This window comes from Ailuropoda melanoleuca, chromosome 14 (assembly GCF_002007445.2).
Source record: "Ailuropoda melanoleuca isolate Jingjing chromosome 14, ASM200744v2, whole genome shotgun sequence".
Taxonomy (NCBI): domain Eukaryota; kingdom Metazoa; phylum Chordata; class Mammalia; order Carnivora; family Ursidae; genus Ailuropoda; species Ailuropoda melanoleuca.
This window is the reverse complement of record NC_048231.1, coordinates 31,074,838-31,093,779: the sequence shown is the minus strand read 5'-3', so window position 1 is coordinate 31,093,779 and position 18,942 is coordinate 31,074,838. Positions and strand designations below refer to the sequence as shown.

General features: G+C 54.8%; 1 protein-coding gene across 12 annotated transcripts in view; it reads left to right on the top strand.

The window, feature by feature from the left end:
• ITPK1 (inositol-tetrakisphosphate 1-kinase) overlaps positions 1–18,942 on the top strand; it is a 165,094-nt gene that overhangs the window by 139,181 nt on the left and 6,971 nt on the right. For all 12 annotated transcript variants that reach the window (XM_034642106.1, XM_002923832.3, XM_034642105.1 and 9 more), the window contains 4 exons: positions 6,565–6,663; positions 7,050–7,090; positions 10,875–11,040; positions 15,183–15,250. In XM_034642106.1, coding sequence (XP_034497997.1) covers positions 6,565–6,663; positions 7,050–7,090; positions 10,875–11,040; positions 15,183–15,250 — 374 coding nt within the window. The remainder of the gene's footprint in view (positions 1–6,564; positions 6,664–7,049; positions 7,091–10,874; positions 11,041–15,182; positions 15,251–18,942) is intronic.

Genomic DNA, 18,942 nt, shown 5'->3' with positions numbered 1-18,942 from the left:
AAAGGCTTCAAAGTACCATCTCTCTTTGTCCCGCACCCCTAGTTGTCCCCTTGTATCCACCTGTTTGTCTTTGGTCTTTTGTCTTCTGGGTAGCTCTCCAGCAGCTGCCTCTAGTCAGATAAGGGCATGACCCCCTGGCAGAGTGGAGTAGGGTGTGACTTGAGACACCTGGGTTCCCCCCCCAGCTTGCCAGTAACTCGCATGTGGTCGTGAACTGTTCCCTTTCCCTCTTTGGACGTGTGGACGCATGGTTGGGACTTGCTCATCTCTGAGGGTCCCCAGCTTCCCGTTCTGTGATGCAGGCGGCCAGGAGGGAAGACACGGGCGGGGCTTCGGTTTCCCAGGGGCTAAGGTTTCAGCTTCTCGCAGAACACAGCCCACTAGCTGACTAAAAAAAGCCTCTTTCCAACTCCCATCCAGAAATAAAGACGATAGATAAATAAGCAACAGTAGCCTTTTTCTGGGAACCAGAAATAGCTTCCCGGGCTCCCAGTGCTGACTTAGAGAAAGACTCTTCATTCTGTCTTTCCTGGGGGGTGGAGCTGCTGGTGATGTTGCGAGTTTCCCACGGCCGAGCTGGTGGAACCTCTGTCGCCGCTGTCCCTCGTGCGGCGGGGCCGGTGTGTCTGTGGCCACCACGGCGCTGGCTCTGCTGCCACGGGGACCTGGTTCCTTCCCTGGCCCTCCCGCGAGCCAGGTGGCCTCGGGGTGTGGGAGCTAGATGGGTGTCCTCCTCTCCGAGGCTGGGGCCAGGTTGTGCAGAAGCAGCAGCGTGTCCCTAAGTGAGCCTTGGCACAGTCTGTTCCCTCTGCTGGGAGCACGCGGACCCCATATGCACCGCCTTCGCCACCCACTCGGCCTCCGCTGTGTTTGCTCAGCGAGACGCTCCTGACCTCACTCCCTGCTCTGCTCACGCCACCAGCACCTTCTGGTTGTGCTGTTTACTCATCAGTCTGGTTTGTTGTTCGGGAACATAAGCTCCATGAGGGCAGGCTGTCTGTTGGGAAGTGCCCTATCTCTGGCTCAACATTTTTTTTCTTTTGCCATTGGTGGTGAATGGTTGTTGAAACCAAAATAGGAACAGTAGCCATTTCTAATTTACTGTGATTTCACAGGCGGGCAGGATGGTTTTGGCTACAAGTAGCCAGAAAGTGGTTCAAGAAGTTAAGACTTCATGGGGCACCTGGGTGGCTCAGTCATTAAGCATCTGCCTTCGGCTCAGGGCCTGATCCCAGGGTCCTGGAATCGAGCCCCGCACTGGGCTCCCTGCTCTGCTGGGAGCCTGCTTCTTCCTCTCCTCCTCCCCCTGCTTGTGTTCCCTCTCTCGCTGGCTGTCTCTCTGTCAAATAAATAAATAAAATCTTAAAAAAAAAAATTAAGACTTCATGGTCTACTGTCCCCGAGTCCAGAGTGGGGCAGGCCTGGGGAACGGAGCAGCCGTGGCCCAGTGAAGGACAGGGGTCCCTTCCCATCTCTGCCGTGCAGGCTCAGGACCTCCTTCACCCAGTGCTGGCCTCTTGATGGTGACTGAGCTTCAGCTGTGGGTCCCTTCGTGCCAGTGTGATGGGGCCAGTCTCCGTCCCAGGCCCTACCCTGGAGTGACAGTGGGGTAGCAGCCGATGGAGCCTGCTGCTCGGGGTGTGGTCCGCAGGCTTGAAGGAGATGCCGTACCTGAAGCATTTGTTCAACCCTGTGCCCGCAGAGAGCGAGCCCTTGAGGGATGACGGCTGTTGCTGGGGGATCGATCTTTCTTTTTTTCTTTCTTTTTTTCTTTCTTTCTTTCTTTCTTTCTTTCTTTCTTTCTTTCTTTCTTTCTTTCTTTCTTTCTTTTCTTCCTTCCTTCCTTCCTTCCTTCCTTCCTTCCTTCCTTCCTTCTTTTCTTTTCTTTCTCTCTCTCTTTCTTTCTTTTAAATTTATATAATTCACATGCCATTAAATCCACCTCTTTAAAGTACACATGCAGTTCAGTAGCTTTGAATGTATTCCCAGAATGGCACAAGCAACACCGCCGTCTAAGTCCAGAACATTTTCATCACCCCAGAAAGCAATGTACCCATCTGTAGTCCATCCTCGTCCCCCAACCCGCCGTCCCCCAGCCTCTGGCAACCAGTCTCCTGTTTCTCTGGATTTGCCTATTCTGACATTTCATATAACTGAAGTTCTAATATGTGGCTCTTGTGACTGGCTTCCTTCGCTTCACTTAGCGTTCCATTTTCAAGGTCATGTAGCGTGTGCCATTCCTTTTTCTGGCTGAAAGATACTCTGTTGAATGGGCACATCACATTTTGTTTACCCACTCATCAGGGGATGGGCATTTGGGTTGTTGCTACTTTTTGGCTCTTATGAATAATGCTGCCATGGACATTCCTGGGCAGGTTTTTATGTGGACATATGTTTCCATTTCCTTGGTTATATATCTAGGACTGGAATTACTAGGTCATACTGTAACTCTGTGTGTAACTGTTGGAGGAACTGCCAGACTGTTTCCCAAAACAGTGGCACCATTTTACTTTCCCACCAGCAATGTCAGCACTTGTTACTTTTTGTCTTTTTGATCATAGCCATTCTCAGTAGATATGAAATAATATCTCATTGTGGTTTTGATGTGCATTTCCCTCATGGCTAATGATGTTGAGCATCTTTTCATTTGGGCCATTTGTAGGTCTTATTTGGAGAACTGTCTATTCAAATCCTTTGCCCAGGAATGCCCGGGTGGTTCCATCAGTTAAGTGTCTGCCTTCAGCTTGGGTCATGACTCCGGGGTCCTGGGATCGAGTCCCGCATTGGGCTCCCTGTTCAGCGGGGAACCTGCTTCTCCCTCTGCCTGCTGCTCCCCCTGCTTGTGCTCGCTCTCTCTCTGACAAATAAATAAATAAAATGTTTAAAAAACACACAACAAAAAACCTGCAGATTGTCCATTTTTTAATTTGGGTTGTCTTTTTCTTGTTTGTTAATAGTTCTTCATATGTTTTGGATACTAGACCATTACCAGATGTATGATTTGCAAATGTGTTTCCCCATTCTGTGGGTGGTTTTTTCACTTTCTTGATAGTGTCCTCTGAAGTACAGCAGTTTTTAATTTTGTTGATATCAGATTTATCTATTTTTACTTTGGTTTCTTGTGCTTTTAGTGTCTCAGAAACTTACCTGATCCAAGGTCATGAAGATTTACACCCATGTTGTCCTCTAAGATTCCTGTTTTTTAGATCTTTTATTTAGATCATGATCCATTTTGAATCAGTTCTTGTGTGTGGTGTGAGGTAGGGTTCCAGCTTCATTCTTTCACACGTGGATGTCCAGTTTTCCTACCACCATTTGTTGAAAAGACTGTTATTTGCCCCTTGAATTGTCTTGGCACCCTGGTGGATAGTCAGTTGACTCCAGATGTCTGGGTCTCTTTCTGGGCTCTCAGTTGTATTCCATGATCTGTAGGTCTGTTCTTGTACCACTACCATACTGCATGATTACTGTAGCTTTGTAGTAGGTTTTTAAATTGGGAAATGTGAGTCTTCCAACTTTGTTCCTTTTCAAGATTGTCCTGAGTCCCTTGCATTTTTACATGAACTTAAGGATTAACTTGTCAGGTCCCTCTAAAAGAAAGCTGGGATTTTGATGGTAATCGTGCTGAATCTGTAGATCACGGTGGGAGTATTGCCCGCTTAATATAGTAAATGTCTTGTTCATGAGCATGGGAAGTCTTTCTGTCTATTGAAATCTTCTTGAATGTTTTTCAGCAATATTTTCAGTATTTAAGTCTTTGTTAAATTTATTTGTTTTTATTTTTTTAATGCTACTGTAAGTAGAATTATTTTTTAAATTTCATATTCAGATTATTCATTGCTAGCATTTAGGAATATAATTGTTTTTTGTGTATTGATCTTTTGGAGTCTCGTTGAATTTATTTATCTTCATAGGTTTTGAGTTTGTGTGTGTGTGGATTCCTTGGGATTTTCTGTATACAAGGTCATTTCACCTGCATAGGGAGGCAGTTTTACCTCCTCTTTCAAGTCTGGAAGCTTTTTATTTCATTCTTCTAACTACCCTAACTAGAACCTCCAGTATGGTGTTGAGTAGAAGTGGCAAAAACAGACATCCTTGTCTTGTTCCTGATCTTAAGGGGAAAGCGTCCAGTCTTTCACCCCAGTGTAGAATGTTTCTGTGGTTTTTGTAGATGCTCTTTAGATTGAAGAAATTCCCTTCTGTTCCTGGTTTGTTGCGTGTTTTTATCCTGAAGGGCATTGGATTTTGTCAAATGGTTTTTCTGAGGCTTTTGAGACGATCATCTCAGTAAAAGCTTTGTCCTTTATCCTGTTAATATGAAGTGGGCACTTTACCACGGAGCCAGATGCCCAGGCCTGAGCCTCCCCAGCTACACCACATACTCATTGTGTAACTCTGGGCAAGGGATTTGGTCTGTAAAATGGGAGCAACCACTCCCTCATGGGGCTCTTGTGAGGGGGCTTGAGTGGCTTTGTAGATGGTGTTGTCTGGTACATAAATCAAGTGCGGTTTACGGAGCAGTTGGCTATGATCGGTGACACGTGGAAGTGTGGGTGGGCTAGGGGTGGGAGGGGACACTGATGGGGGCATTGCAAAGCAAATCGAAGGCCAGGCTGATGCACCTGCTCTGAAAAGTCTGCCGATGGGGAGTCTGGAAGCTCTCACAGGAAGTGGCCTGTTGGGCTCCAGTCGTCTCTGAATCTTCCTCTGGGAGGGGATGGGCCAGGGGTGAGGCCCAGGTGAGCACCTGTCTGCTGCAGAACCCTCCAGTTCGTGCAGGCCTCGAGTGTCACATTCTGTTAGGTCTGGGCTGCAGGGGCTGTACGTTCACAGCCACAAGCTTCCCCGCCCGGGCTGTGAGTCCAGGCTGGGGGTGCAGAATTGGGGCCTTGTTTAGATAGTGGCTTACCACTGAGAGCCAGCACATAGCCCCACCTCCCACCCCGATTTTCCTGACTTCTCTTTTCCTGGCCTGCCCTTTAACCTGGCTCCTCATGCTGCCTCTGTCATTGACCGTCATGTGACTTTGGGCAGACTGCCTGTTTGGGGCCTGTTTTGGCCTCTGTCCACAGAGACACCGTCACAGCAGTTTGAGAATTAAATGAATGCTCTGTTTGGAGGGCCCGCAGCACCATCTGCCAGGGCTCAGCAAACACTGCCCCCAGACCACCCTCCCATGGTCCCCGAGAAGCCCTGCAACCTCCGAAATCTGCCAGCACTCAGCGCCTCTGTGGAGTTTGGATTTTACAAGTGGGTGGGGGGAGAGAGAAAAACATTTTTCATATGCCCTGTGTAATTCTTCGCATTCGTTTTTATGAGCTCCATGAGGCTGGATCTTACCTTGGTTTAATGTCCTGACCTTCTAGCCAGCCAAGTAGCTCGAAGTTCCTGGAGACAAGCCACTTTGCTTCTTTACTTTCGGTTTGTTTTCCAAGGTTTGGGGGAGGAGGGCACCTCACTGACGCTCAGCCTTTCCCGGCCCCTGTGCTCAGAAGTACAGGGTGGTCCGAGGTGAGAGGGGACCTAGACCAGAAGCAGTAATAACATACCAGTCATGTAATTCAGCAAATGGGAGGGAGCATCAGAATACATTTGGTGATCCCACCAATCATCTGTTTTGCCCTAACTCGGTGCCTGGCACCAGGAGTGTCCTGACAACCAGAGCAGACTCAGCTCCCAGAGCTTTTCAGAAAAACCAGACGTGCTGAGAACCCACTGGATGGGTGCCCCTCTGACCCTGGGGACTCGGGCAAGCCAGGGTGTGAGAAGGTGTTGGCAGGGAGCAGGGCCGGGGCTGGAGTGTGTCTGCAGGAGGCTGGAGAAGGGCCATGAGTGTGCTTGAGAGAGAGAGGGAAGGAGGGAGGGAGGGAAGGAGTCCGGAGGCCAGACCTAGCGGGCCGATGACTAATGAGCTGTGCCCTTGAGCTAGCCAGAGAGTGAGGGCCCTGTGTCCCAAGGCTTGGCAATGCTGGTGTAGCCTTGGGCACACGCTTTCATGTCCCCAACCTCAGCTTCCTTCTGCTAGGATTGTTTTGCAGACTGGAGAGGTGGTGCCCGCAAAGCCCTTAGCACTGAGCTAGACACTAACCACGCAGCGTCACTCCCGCAGTTACTGTGACGCCAATAAGGCCTGTAGTAGGAGAAGTCTTCATTGAGCCAGAAAACGTTCGTACTTCATTGAGTGAAGATTTGGGTCACCGAACAGTATCCGGTTGTGAAGTTCTTGTGCATACGTATGCACGTGCCTCAACGAAAGGCTCGCCTGCAGTAATGGTCATATCTGTGAATGCATGTGGTTCTTTTCTTTGGTCTTCACTTTTTATACTTGTCATACATTGGTTCTGTAATTACAGAAATGTTAATAGAAAATGTAATTAAAGAACATGCCGCTGTTATTGTCGGTGTGTGTGCAGGCGTGCTTGCGCCCTTGCTGCAGAGTTGGGGGTGTCCGCTCAGGAGAGGGGGGGATGCTGGGGGTGGCCCCGGGGAGTTGGGTCTGTCCGAGGAAGTGGGCCTGGGGGCAAGCGGGCGGCCTGCCAACGTGGGCTTCTTTTCTGTCTGCAGATGACAGGATCTGCTCGCCACCCTTCATGGAGCTCACGAGCCTGAGTGGAGACGACACCATGAGGCTCCTGGAGCAGAACGGCCTGGCGTTCCCCTTCAGTGCGTACCACCCCTGGGCCCCGCTGGGCAGGCTCGGCAGGCAATGGGCCGGGTGGAGGTGGGGGACTGTCTGTGGCTCCCCGGGATGCACGAGGGCCTGGGTGGCCATGGAGGGCCGAGCCTCGCATCCTGCTCCCACCTGCATAGTGGAGACAGGCCCTCAGGTGGTGTGGGCTGAAGGTGATCTTCTGCTGGCCCGGCAGCGTCTGTCCAGACCACCCTGAGTGCAGACGCAGCCACCGTGGCACGTGTCCCCAGCTCCCCGCTACCCCATATCCCCACAGGCTGCAGGAGTTTCAAGAATTGCTCCCTGTGTCTGCCAGGTCAGGTCTTGTGGGGAAATCACCTCACTAATTTCTCTCTGCTTCTCTCTCCCTGCTCCATAGTTTGTAAAACCAGAGTGGCTCATGGCACCAACTCTCACGAGGTAAGTGGAAGCTTTGCCCTTTCCCCATGTCCCTGCCCCCCCAACCCTGTCCCCCTGTCTTTCCAGCTCACGGTGTCTGTCTGCAAGCCCACAGGAGTCTGTGTGCTGGATCCCACCCCTGCTGCTCCCGCTCCCGTCCTGCTCCTGCTTGTGGCTCTGTACACCGTGCCCAGCTTCTGCCCATGCCTGTCCTGCCCCCAAGGGTGAGAGGTGTGTGCCAGGGGTCTGCCTTCCCCCTCTGAGCCCTTGCAGCCATATTCCAATTTGACCTGTCCGACTGTGCGACCTCTGGCTTGGCGGTGTCGATCACTCCCTGGGTGCCCGCTCTGTGCCAGGCACGGCACTGGGCCCCTCTGTGTGCTGTGGACTGGAACGGTGCACTCACCGCCTCCACGTACCTGCTGGCCCCGCTGAATTGAGAAGGGGGCAAGAAAGGCAAGGACACTGTACTTGCTGGTGTGTGGTGGTTCCTCCAGCCTCTGGGTCATTCCTTTATTCCCCTGTGGACGTTCCCAGCCCCGCTCAGTGCCAGGGCAAGAATGCGTAAGAAGAGCATCTGCCCCAGTGGTAGAGACCGAGTCCCAGAGACACGCAGCACCAGTGAGATGGTGCAGGACCGTAGGCAGGGGCGGCCTTCTGGGGGTAAGAGGACCAGATGGCCAGACAGGGACCCCGTTGGGTCTTGGTTGCCCTTGTCCTTGGAACCACACCCAGGACATGGCCCTCAGGGCTTCCCCTCACCCTTTCCCCCATCATCTGTGTTTCATACCCTCAGGGGCACACCCAGCCTGGGGGCCTCCCTGTTATGGACTTGGGAGGACGTCCTAGGCAGTAGACACGTGACCCATCCGGAGGACCCTGTGGGGAGAGCCTGACCTTGGGCCGCCTCACAGTCAGAAATAGTCCCCAGAACCTTAGGACAAAACATGGGCAGTCCCGCAGCAATGCCCTGTAGATCTTTATCCCTGGCAGATGTTTATGGGGAAACATTACGAACAGACAGCGGTGGTGTGATACAGCACATGGGTGATGGGAGCTGCGGGGGCAGGAATGTGGGGGCAGCGCCTGGAAGTCGTGGCCTGCTGCAAAGGCCAGCTGTCTGCTAGGGTTGTGGAGCCGTCCCTGTCTGGGCCTGCCTGGGCTCTGGGCCAGGGATGTGCTCCCTGCCAAGCCCTGGGAGGGATCAGGAGCGCTTCAGAGCAGCCAGAGCCCTGTCGCCAGAGCCCACGTTCCCGTCGCTGGCACCAGCCAGCCAGCCTTCCACCTGCCCTTTTCACGAGCACCTGGTCCCTCTGTGGGTCAGCGCCTTGTGGTTTTCTGACTGGCAGGGTGGTTCTCGTCACTATTAGCAGCGTGGTTAGACCGTCCTGATGCAGAAAAACTCAGCCTGCAGGAGAGGAGCCGCTTCTCTCTTCATGAGAGAATTCTGGAATCATGTAGGCCTGAGAGCAGGTGTAGGCCTGAGAGCAGGTCTGGCTCTGCATTCCCGGCTGTGTGACTTGGGGCAGATCACCCAGCCTCTCTGAGTGTCTGTCCACACTTGTAAGTGGGTATCTGATGATGGTTCTGGAGGAGGAGGGACTTGCCGCACGTGCTGCCGTGGGCCTGGCACAGAAAGCCTTGGGTGCGCTGCGAGGGAACCAGTTACGGCACCTGCGGCGTCACCACAGCAGCAGCGGGGGGTCCGGATCCAAGTGAGCTCCCTCCTTGGCAGGGGTCTCGACCCTCACGTATGGAGTCAGTGCGTTCGGGAGGGCCTTTCATCCCTTAGTCTAGCTGTCGGGGTCTGGCAAAATGTACACGTGGTGCATCGCTGTCTCCCCCAGCCCCCGCTCCCCCGACACACAGCAGGCTGTTTCAGGGAGGGGCTCCTCTTCTCCTGAGTGGGGGGATTGGCATCTGGAGGCCCCCAGGGAGTTTGTGTGTGCTGTGGGCCGCCTGCCCCCTGGAGGCTTTCAGGTCGGAGGGAGGCCCCCTCGGGTGGGGTGCCCTCCACGGCATGAGTCTGCAGGTTGGGGGGCAAGGTTCCTCACCTGTCCAGGGGTGCCTGGGGATGTTGAGCGCAGCGAGGATAGAGGGACAGCTCTGTGGACATGATTGGCTTTAAACAGGAAAGCGAGGCTTTCTGATTGGGGTCCTTGCTTGTACTGTGGACTCCCTGTGCCCTGCCTCTGAGTCCCCCAGCCCCAAGCTCGATGAAAACCAACTAGTTTTGCCAGACTACTCTCTCTTCATTGTATGTTCGCAGGGCTGTCTGGTTTTTTTGTTTTGTTTTTAAGCCAGTGCAAGCACACTGATTTGCTCAGAGTGAAATTACCACCCCCCCTTCTGTGACACCACTGTGCCAGAAGCCCCAAGCGCCCCCGTTGCTGTTATACAAGTGGGGAAAATGGAGCACGGAGCAAGTTGCCCAGCTGCGCTCTGGCAGCCGGGTGCTGGAGCTAGGACTTAAACCCGTGTCTGGCTCCAGAGCGCCCCATGTTCTTTCCCTTCCTCGGCGGAAGGCTAAGGAGACAGTCCGCGCGGCGCGTGCACACCCATGCACGCGGTACACGCACGTCCTGTTTCCCCGTGTGGCCTGGATCTCTACTCCTACCCTGCGCGGCTCAGCACCAGGAACGTTGGGGTGGCGATCTGTGACCGTGGTTGTCGGGGGGCAGCCAGTGCAGGCGGCCAGCTGTCCACGCTCCATCATTCCTGCCCCGAGTCCCAGGCGTCTGGTGGCTCCTTCCTGGGGCCTGTGGGCTACGAGGGATTAGCCGTGGCTCCAGCACCGGCAGCTGACACAGCCAAAGTTCTCCAGCTGCCCCTCTGCTCTTCCTACTTTAGTGGCCTACTAGATCCTTTCGGGGGGACCTTTGTCCCCAGAGACTGGAGGACTAGGAACAGCATGTTCTCATCCCTCAAGCATCCGTGTAGCTTACTCCGTTTGTCAGAGGCCGAGGCTGCATGCTGGGCAGACCCAGCCCCATCCTGGGCTCTGTCACTTTCCAACAAGCCACTGAGCTTCTTAGGGCCTCCGTTTCCTCGTCTGTAAAAGGTCTGTGAGAGTAGTGCCCTCCTCAGAGGTGCATTGTGAGGACAGCACCAGGTGACTCACATAAAGCAGTCAGAACAGGGCTGGGCATGTCGTGAGTGCTCGACCAGACGCAGCCCTTTGTCGACGTAAAGATTTTTTTTTTTTTAAGATTTTATTTATTTATGTGACAGACAGCCAGCGAGAGAGGGAACACAGCAGGGGAGTGGGAGAGGAAGAAGCAGGCTCCCAGCGGAGGAGCCTGATGTGGGACTCGATCCCAGAACTCCCGGGATCAGCCCTGAGCCGAAGGCAGACGCCCAACGACTGCGTTACCCAGGCACCCGGACGTACAGATTTTGACCCAAGGCCTCCCAACTCCCGATCTGTTGCCTTGCACTTCCTGCCTCACCTGGATCTTTGTGGAGGAACCTCCAAGGAGGCATAAAGATTGAGTACTATACAACTGGGTGTCCCATTTCTTGGATTACAGTGTGAATAGTGGAGTTGTGCAGTGCACAGCCAGCTCAACCATACAGGGAGAGCCCAATGATGCCAGATTTCTAAACCCCCACAGTAGGAGCAAATTGATCCCCAGGTGTTCTTCTCCAGGGTCACTCCACTCACCCTGGCTTGAGATTCTTCATGGAGAGTCCTCCATTCACAGGGATGGTCCTTGGTAGCCGAGCTCTGGACCAGCGTGCCCCTGTGTCCAAGACTGAGTAGGTAGTGGACCCTGACAGAGCCCCTGGCCCCCTGTCTCCACAGATGGCCATCGTGTTCAACCAGGAGGGCCTGAGTGCCATCCAGCCGCCCTGCGTGGTCCAGAACTTCATCAACCACAATGCCGTCCTGTACAAGGTGTTTGTGGTGGGCGAGTCCTACACTGTGGTCCAGAGGCCCTCGCTGAAGAACTTCTCTGCGGGCACGTCAGGTAACCGAGCTCCCCACCATCTCGGGGGCCCAGCTGGGACCGGGCATTAGCCGTCGGTCCTGCAGCACTTCCCCTGCTACCCTATGTTCTTTTGGAGGAAGGCAGGGATGGGCTGAGCTGAAGGTTGAAGGAGTTGCGTGCAGTGGGTGAGGAGGTCTTGGGGAACACGGTGCAACCCCATCCCACCAGCTCATTGTAGGCGCTACATCCATCGGAAGCTCCCGGAAGCGTCTGAAAGCTTTCCGGCAGGTACATGTGGGCACGGTCATCTCCCCCTCCTTCCCCGTGCCTGCCCTGGCAGGGATGCGGACCGAGTCCGAGTGTTTGGATCCTGAGTGTCCCTCAGGTGTCACAGAGTGGCAGGATCTGCAGGGAGCTGCCATCGTTGGAGGCTGACGGGCTCCACAAGTGCAACTTTTTTTTTTTAGCTGCTCTCCTGACACCAGGTGACCCTTGGCCCTTTCAGAAACGGAGACTAAGATAAGGATTTGCTGGTGTTGGGACTGCTCAAAAGAATGTTCTGGGGGTTCTGAAGGCATCTCTAAGGCAAGTTCCAGAAACCTTTGGAACAGAGTAACCGCATCTTTGAAATAAGCAGAGCTTGCTAAGAGGACCCCTTGGAGGATATTTGATTGTCCTCATGTGGTTTGCTCAAACACGCCGGACATTTATATCTGCAAGGGAAACCAAGTAACTTTCAGCATGTCCGTCTGTCCATCCGCAAAGCTGGTTTCATGTCTGCAGCCTTCGGGGCTTTGTGCCAGGGAGCTGGTGTGGGTTCTGTCCTCTTGATACACATGTTCTTTCCAGATCAGAAGCCTAACTCGACAGCAGCCCTTTATGCTGGACCAATTGAACGGGGGGCTTTGGGGCTCTGGCCTCTCTCCAGGCCTCACCCTGGCTTTCTGGTTCTTGCCGTCCAGGGCGGCAGGCCTGCTGCTTCCCCGGTCCACGCTCCTTGAGTGGGATTCTTCAGGACCTTGGAGGGAGCCAGGGACACTAGCCTTCCCTCTGTAACGACCGTGCTCTGTTGATTCTCATCTCTTGGTTTTTACCAGATGACATCTCTGCAGTTAGGTGTGTCTTAGGGCCGGTGGCATCTTGCACTTGCCTCGGCTGGAATAGAAGTCAGGTTCTTACTGAGATGGTTGGCCTGCACCAGCCACCAGGGACACATGTTCTCTGCCCGTGGTTCACAGCCGGGGAGACTGCTCCTCTCACTCCACCCAGGGCTAGGATCCAGATGGGTACGTTTCTCTACTTCCCCTTTTGTGCGGTGGATTTGCTTCTGTTTCTTGACCATGAGGACTAGTGCCTGTATTCTACGCTCCTCCCTGGCCTTTTTCCCCTTGGAGTCCATAAGACAACGGCGTCGCTTATCAGCACATAGAGCTGGGCTCGGCAGACCTTTTCTGCAAAAGGCCCGGTAGTAAATACGTCCAGCTCTGTCATAATTGTGTCCCGCTGCCCGTGGAGCATGAAAGCAGCTGTAGACAACATAGAAGCAACTGGGCATGGCAAGATTCATCATGGCCTAGCTGAAGGGCTCCGGAGGAAGCAGTGGAGTCCTGGGCCGCTGCTGGGTGAGGGAGCCCCTTGGACAGGGCAGCCAGGGCCGGCCCCTCTGTGCGGCGGTGTGTGTATGGGACCTGGAGGAGGATCCCGGCCGCCCCCTGTAGTGCTGTGACCTGTGCCCCCAGCCCAGAGACACACGTGAGGATGAGGCAGACAAAGCGTAGAACGGTGCCTGCTGCTCCTGACTGCTGAGCGGCTGGAATGGTGGGGGGTTAAGCTGGTCATTTACTCTGCTTTTGAACCTGTTTTTCTCACCTGTAAATCGGGGCACACATACTCCTCTCATTGCCCTCCCGCCCCTGAGGAGCGTTGGTGGTGGTTCTTTGCTCAGGCTGTGTGTCTAGGACTGGTGTGGACACGGGGAGTGCCTGGGGCCCCAAATCCAGAGTGCTCCTATGATCAGGGTGTCAGGGCCTAGCCTGCTTCATCTTTCGGGGGACTGGGTCTCTTAAAGCTCGCCAAGAAGGTGGCATCAAAGGGCGTGTGTGACCCATTCTGACTGGTTTCGGGTTCTCAGTCTCCGGGGTCGGGGAACAGCTGGAAGCTGCCCACAAGCCCTCGGGCCCCTGCTCAGGCCAGACACAGGGAGCCTGTGGCCAGAGGATGGGTCCTCTCCCCCCACCCTGCCAGTGCTGAATGGTCCTCTGGCCAGAGCCGTCAGTCACAGTTAACCAGGAGGAGAAGCAGTCTCCTTTGAAATGGTCCATGTGTGCAATCTGTTTTCCTGCCACAAGAAGCTGTTGGGTGACACGGTCTGTCCAGTTCCACAGGTGCCGGCCGTGCCCTAAGGAGCGCCCAGCTTCTTGCCTTCCCTGCATAAACACGCGTGGTGGCTCCTTGTGGCTCGTGCAGGCTTCCCAGCCTCCCTGAACTTGGCTGCGTCTGCCTGCTCTGAGTGGCCCTTTACCACCCCCCCAGCCCCCGGGCTTGCTCTGCCACCCTTGGGGACCCTCGGGGTGTGTGGGAGGCACCCTGAGTTTGGTGGGGTCGGGCCAGGCTGGGCTGCAGGGTAAATAGGTGGGTAGTGCCTACAGAAGGCTAGAACACGTGCTCCAGCTGCTCGAGCCCCAGTCTGTCCTCTGGCCCACAGGCCTTGCCACTGCTCAAGGTTCACTCTTCTTGGCTGTCGGCGCCCAGGAGTAGAGATCGGTGGGGCTGCTTGGCGCAAGTCCTGCAGGGTGTTTATTTTCCCCAGGCTCCTCCCCAGGACCGTCTCTCGTGCCCCCCGTCTGGACTGGCTCTGGTCGGAGCGGCGGGAGGACTGTCGGGTACACCGGGGCGGCAAGGGGCCTGTGTGCCCCACTAGCGGGAAGGATGCCAGGTACATCTCAGCGCCTGCCTGCTTGGCCTCCGCCCGAATCACTTTCTCATGCATGATTGTTGCGGCGCCGTAATCCTGGAGCTGGTGGGGGTCCTTGGCAATCGGAGCAGGTGCCCCCCTGCACCTGCCTGGCCCCTGCACACCGAGGTGCCCAACCAAGGCCCTTCCTGTCCTGCGCTTAGGGTCCTGGGTCCCAGGGATGAGCAGTATGTCCTGGGGACGGGAGCCACAGTGCCCCACCCTGGAAGGACTGAAGCCGAAGCTGCTGGGGCCACGCAGGGGCTCTTGGCCCAGGACATCCCCGTGTCATCTTGGTGGGGGGGCATGGGGTGGTGAAGCTCGTGGTTTTGTGATTCTTGCATTCCTGTGCCCATGCTTCCAAGTGCTCGAGAATGTGTGACCTACCAGCCTCACTCCACAGGATGGATAGACAAACCGGCTGCTTACTGCTTTCATTAGTCTTGGGATCGGTCTGCCCCTCTGGGTGTTGCCTCGATGGGACTGAGGGTATGGTGGGAGGCAGACGTGGGTCAGGGAAGTGTGGAGGTTAGGATATTTCAGGGGGCTGTGCCAGGTTCCAAAGCCAAACAGAAGTCGTTCTGTATACTTTTCTTGGTTGGGTCCTATAGAAGCCCATGTTCTGATTCTCTGTTTTTTCTCCTACGTAGTTGGGAGGCAACAGAACCCTTTGTAATCTAAACACTCACATGCCAAGTGGCTGCTTGGGCATTTCTCAAGTGCTACCCTGGAAAGGAGTCCATGGGCAGATACCGGGAGGGGCTGGGAATACTGGATTAAATGGCATTTACTGGACCTCTTGACTTCGGCCTTTGATACTCCCGTATACTGTGTTTCCCATCACTCAGCCACCCCTTAGCCCCCTTTCTTATACCATGTTCCATAAGACACACTAGACGCACTTTGGAACGGGGCCTTAGGTGTTGTGGGGAAAACCTGGTAGGATACCGTAAGATGGTAACACAGGTAGGCTCATTAGGGCAATTGTTTTTATATGGGAAGAAGACTTGACACAGGAGCTCTGAGCAGACATGTTTCTGGCCACGGTGCGGTGTCTCCTTGGCGTGGGGGTGCCCGGCTCACTGGGGCCTCAGGTTGGCTGCTGCTGGATGCCCAGCCCGAAGGCCACCACTGTGGCTGGGGTGGTGCTGCCCCCTGGTGTCAGGTGGTGGAGTCACCATCTCTGCCTTGAGCTAACCCTGGCTCCTTCCTGTCTTTGCTTTTTCAGACCGGGAGTCCATTTTCTTCAATAGCCACAACGTGTCGAAGCCGGAGTCCTCATCGGTCCTGACAGCGGTATGTTCCTTCTGCCCTGGTGGCCTTCCCTCCTGACACTGGGTATGGGGGTGCCGTGGCGGTGGGGCCCAGGGCTGACGGCCATTACAGCCACACCCGCGTACCACTAGGTTACTCCCGATGGAAGATTTTCTAACTCTTCTCCCAGAGTGAGGATCTCCCCACCCTTCTCCCCAGTCATGAGGAATTTGAGGACCTGCCTTGTTATCTGCTTTTTCCTGATTTAAAAAAGGGTGGGAGGTAATAGCACCTCTGTTTTCCTTTCTCTTTTCTTGTCTATGTGAATCCAGTAAGCGTTTATTCAGGGCCTGCTGATACTTCTGCGGGGGTGGCTCACGGTGGGTGGCAGGCTTGGCTTGAGGCGAGGTCCGTGAACATAGCCGTGTGTCAGGCACCGTCCTAGACGCCCCGCAGCGTCATAGCCGGGCCTTGACATGGCCTTTTGGGAGCCGGGCAGACAGCTCTGCTTTCCGGAGTGGGTTAAGTGACTCGTCCAAACCTACAGAGCTGTTCAATCAGGGGCCACGCTGGCACATGACCCCAGATCGATCTGCTTCCAAATTCTCTTGGGAATTTAGGACTTCTCTCACTGGTACCTGCCCAGCAGGGTTTGCCCAGAGCAGAGGGTTAGAAATTGTCATGGGGCAGCTTCTGCCATCTCTCTCAAGTCCAGTGGGCCGGTGGTCTCCGCTGCCCCTTACCCTGACCTTGCAGCCCTGGGCTGGGTCTCCTGAGTTGTGGCCATGCCAGCTAATCTGGGAGGATATGCCTGTGTCCTCTTCCCTATCCTAGGCTGTTCTCACCTGCCCCCCGCCCCAGGCCCAGCCCAGGCCGCCTGTTCATTTCTTGTTTGTGTCTCGTTCCTCTGAGGAGCCAGCTGTGTGCTGAGGGTTTGACAGAGCATAGGCGTGGACAGGGACCTGGAGGGAGCACCAGTGTCCCTCAAGATGTTGATAGACGTTCCCCAGGAACAAGTCCCATGGTCAGGGAAGCTTGGAGAACACCAGATTTTAAACAGAACCTCTCAGCGCCTGGCTGTGTGCACTGTAAGATACAAAAAGCTGTTTTGTGCAAGAAAAGTTTGGCTGGTCTTCTAACCTTCAGAGACTTTAGACTGACCCAGTTCCACAGGCGTTCCCAGAGAGGCTCTCAACCCTTGTTTGGCCAGCGACTTGGGGTGGGGATGGTGGCATTCCACAGACTTCCCAGGACACTGTCCCTTCCAGTCCCTGTGTGGCTCTGGCGGCCCCTGGGGCTGTTCACTGATGCCAGAAGGTCCTGGGTAACCTTCTTCTATAGATGGTCACCTGCCTGCTGCTTGGCCTGTTTCTTCATCTGTGAAATGGGCACGTTTAGAGAGACTTCTGGGCCTCCTCTCTTACTTGTAGGGTCCGCCATCATCTCCTCCTTACCCTCAGCTCCTGACTGCCATTCAGGAAGCCCCCAGGACTGACACCACATACAACAAGACAAGGGAAGCACACTCAGCCATGCCCTTTCTGTGGGAGACGTAGGCCCCTCCTGCACACCCGAAGGCCGGTCAGACACAGTTCCACTCCACACTCGCCTCCTGCCTCGCTCCCTCCCACCAGGGCTCCCTCCAGTCCCCATCAGGGGCTCGTGCAGGGAGTTGTGGCCTAGCCTTGAAGCCCGGCCTCCCTCCTCCTCTGGGGGCCGCTGAAGACGAACCCCACAGGCCCCCCCACGCCAGTGTCTAGGGTATTGGTGAAGAGTGTGGACCCTGACAAGACTGGCTGGCATCGGCCGCGAGCTCCACCAGGTTTCACATATGTGGCCTGGGAGTTCCATTGTCTCGCTGAGCCTCTGTTTCCCTCTCCTGCCCTGTAGGGTGGTCAGGGGATCCGGGGCATTAGTGGGTGCAGAGGAGGGTGACCTCCTCCATCACCCCCCATTTCCCAGAGCATCGTTACTGCCTTTGCGTTTACAACCCAGGGGCAGGATCTCTGTGCTTTTATCGTGTCCGAGGATGGCTGTTTAGTTTAAGGTCATCAAACAGCTTCAGAGGGATTTCCGAGATGCCTTAGCTGAGCTGAGAAAGTGCTTTTCTGAGCAGTGTGTTAGGAGACTTGGTGATAAGACGGCAGCCGGAGCCCCCTCGCCGGCACGCCTGGGCTGCAAGCCTCTTGGCTCCGACACCCCACGGTGTGCGTGGTTATCACCCCATTTCTTGGAGCGAGAAAACAAGACCCAGAAGTGTACATGTCGGCTCAGGGCCTGCAGGGGGGAATGGACTGTGCCAAGGCGTCTGCCTGGCTCTCTCTGACTTGGGAGGACCCTGGGCCACAGATGCAGTGGCCGAGCTGCCGCACTGGTCTGAGCCTCTGATTGGCAAGAGTGACCTCGAGGCCGGTCCCAGCTTGGGCAGGTGCTCGGTGACAAGGGCTTGTCACAGCCAGGCTGGTGCCACCCCTTAGGATAAGGCTGTTTCCTCTGCGAGGACGCCGAGGCAGTAGGGTCGTGGGCTTGGGGGCCCTGGCGATTGTGCAGAGCCCGTGGGCACGGATGGTGCCGTGGTGTGGGCTCCTTGCTCCGTATGTGTCTGGAAGATTCCCATTGGCCATTTTAGCTACCTGTGCTGGGGTAAGGGCTATTGCCCTTGATGCCCAGGGCTCTGTCCTCAGCCCTCCTGACTCAGCTTTTTTTTTTTTTTTTTTTTTTTTTTTTTTTGGGNAGTGAAATTCACATAACATACAGTGTAGCCACTTTCAAGTGAGCAGTTCAGTGACATTCAGTCTATTCACCATGTTGTGCAGTCCCTCCCTTCTATCACGTTCTAAAACATTTTCACCACCTCGGAGGAAAACTCTGTACCCATTCAGCAGTTTCCACCTTCCCTTTTCCTCCCGACCCCTGGCAGCCACGAATCTGCTTTTCATCTCAATGAGCTTGCCTGTTCTGGACCTTTCATGTGAACAGAGTCATACAGTGTGTGATGTGTCATGCTTGGCTTTTTACGCTTGGCCTGATGTTTTGAGGGTTCAGCCACGCTGCGCCGTTGTGTGGCCAAATAATGTTCCATCATGTGAAAAACACAATTTGTGTGTCTGTCCGTGTGTTGATGGACATTTGGGTTGTTTCCACCTTTGGCTGTTGTGAACAGTGCTGTGGACATCGGCATAGCACCTGTTCTCAGTCTGTTGGGTACGTACCTAGGAGAGGAGTTGTTGGTCACGTGGTAATTCTGTGTGTCAGTTTTTGACCCAGTCTCACTTTTATTTCTGATGGGTCGACCACCCTTCTTCCCCTTTGGCCCCTGAGCCCCACGGCCCCCAGGATCAGCAGTCCAGTATTTATGGGGCACCTCCTGTAACCTTCCCTTGACGGACTTAGAGGCGACACAGGGCCCTCCCCGCCCTAAAATGCTGGTGCAGCGGCTCCTCCCGGCCAGGCCCATACCGTTCCCACCACATCAGTGACCGGCAGAGGAGAGACGCCTCATTGGTCCCATTTTGCACATGAGCAAACTGAGGCGCAGTGAGGCCGAGTACTTTTCCCTAGGATCCCAGAACTAGAAAGTCACTGCCAGGATTCAAATCTATGTCCCCCTGATCCCAATTCCTTCCCAAGGTTCCCCTTCCTCGGCGGCCCTTCCAGGGGCCAAGCTTGAGCCGGTGAAAATCCGTGTGCCTGTCCCAGGCTGGCTGGGGCTAGAGTAGAAGACCAGCAGTGTG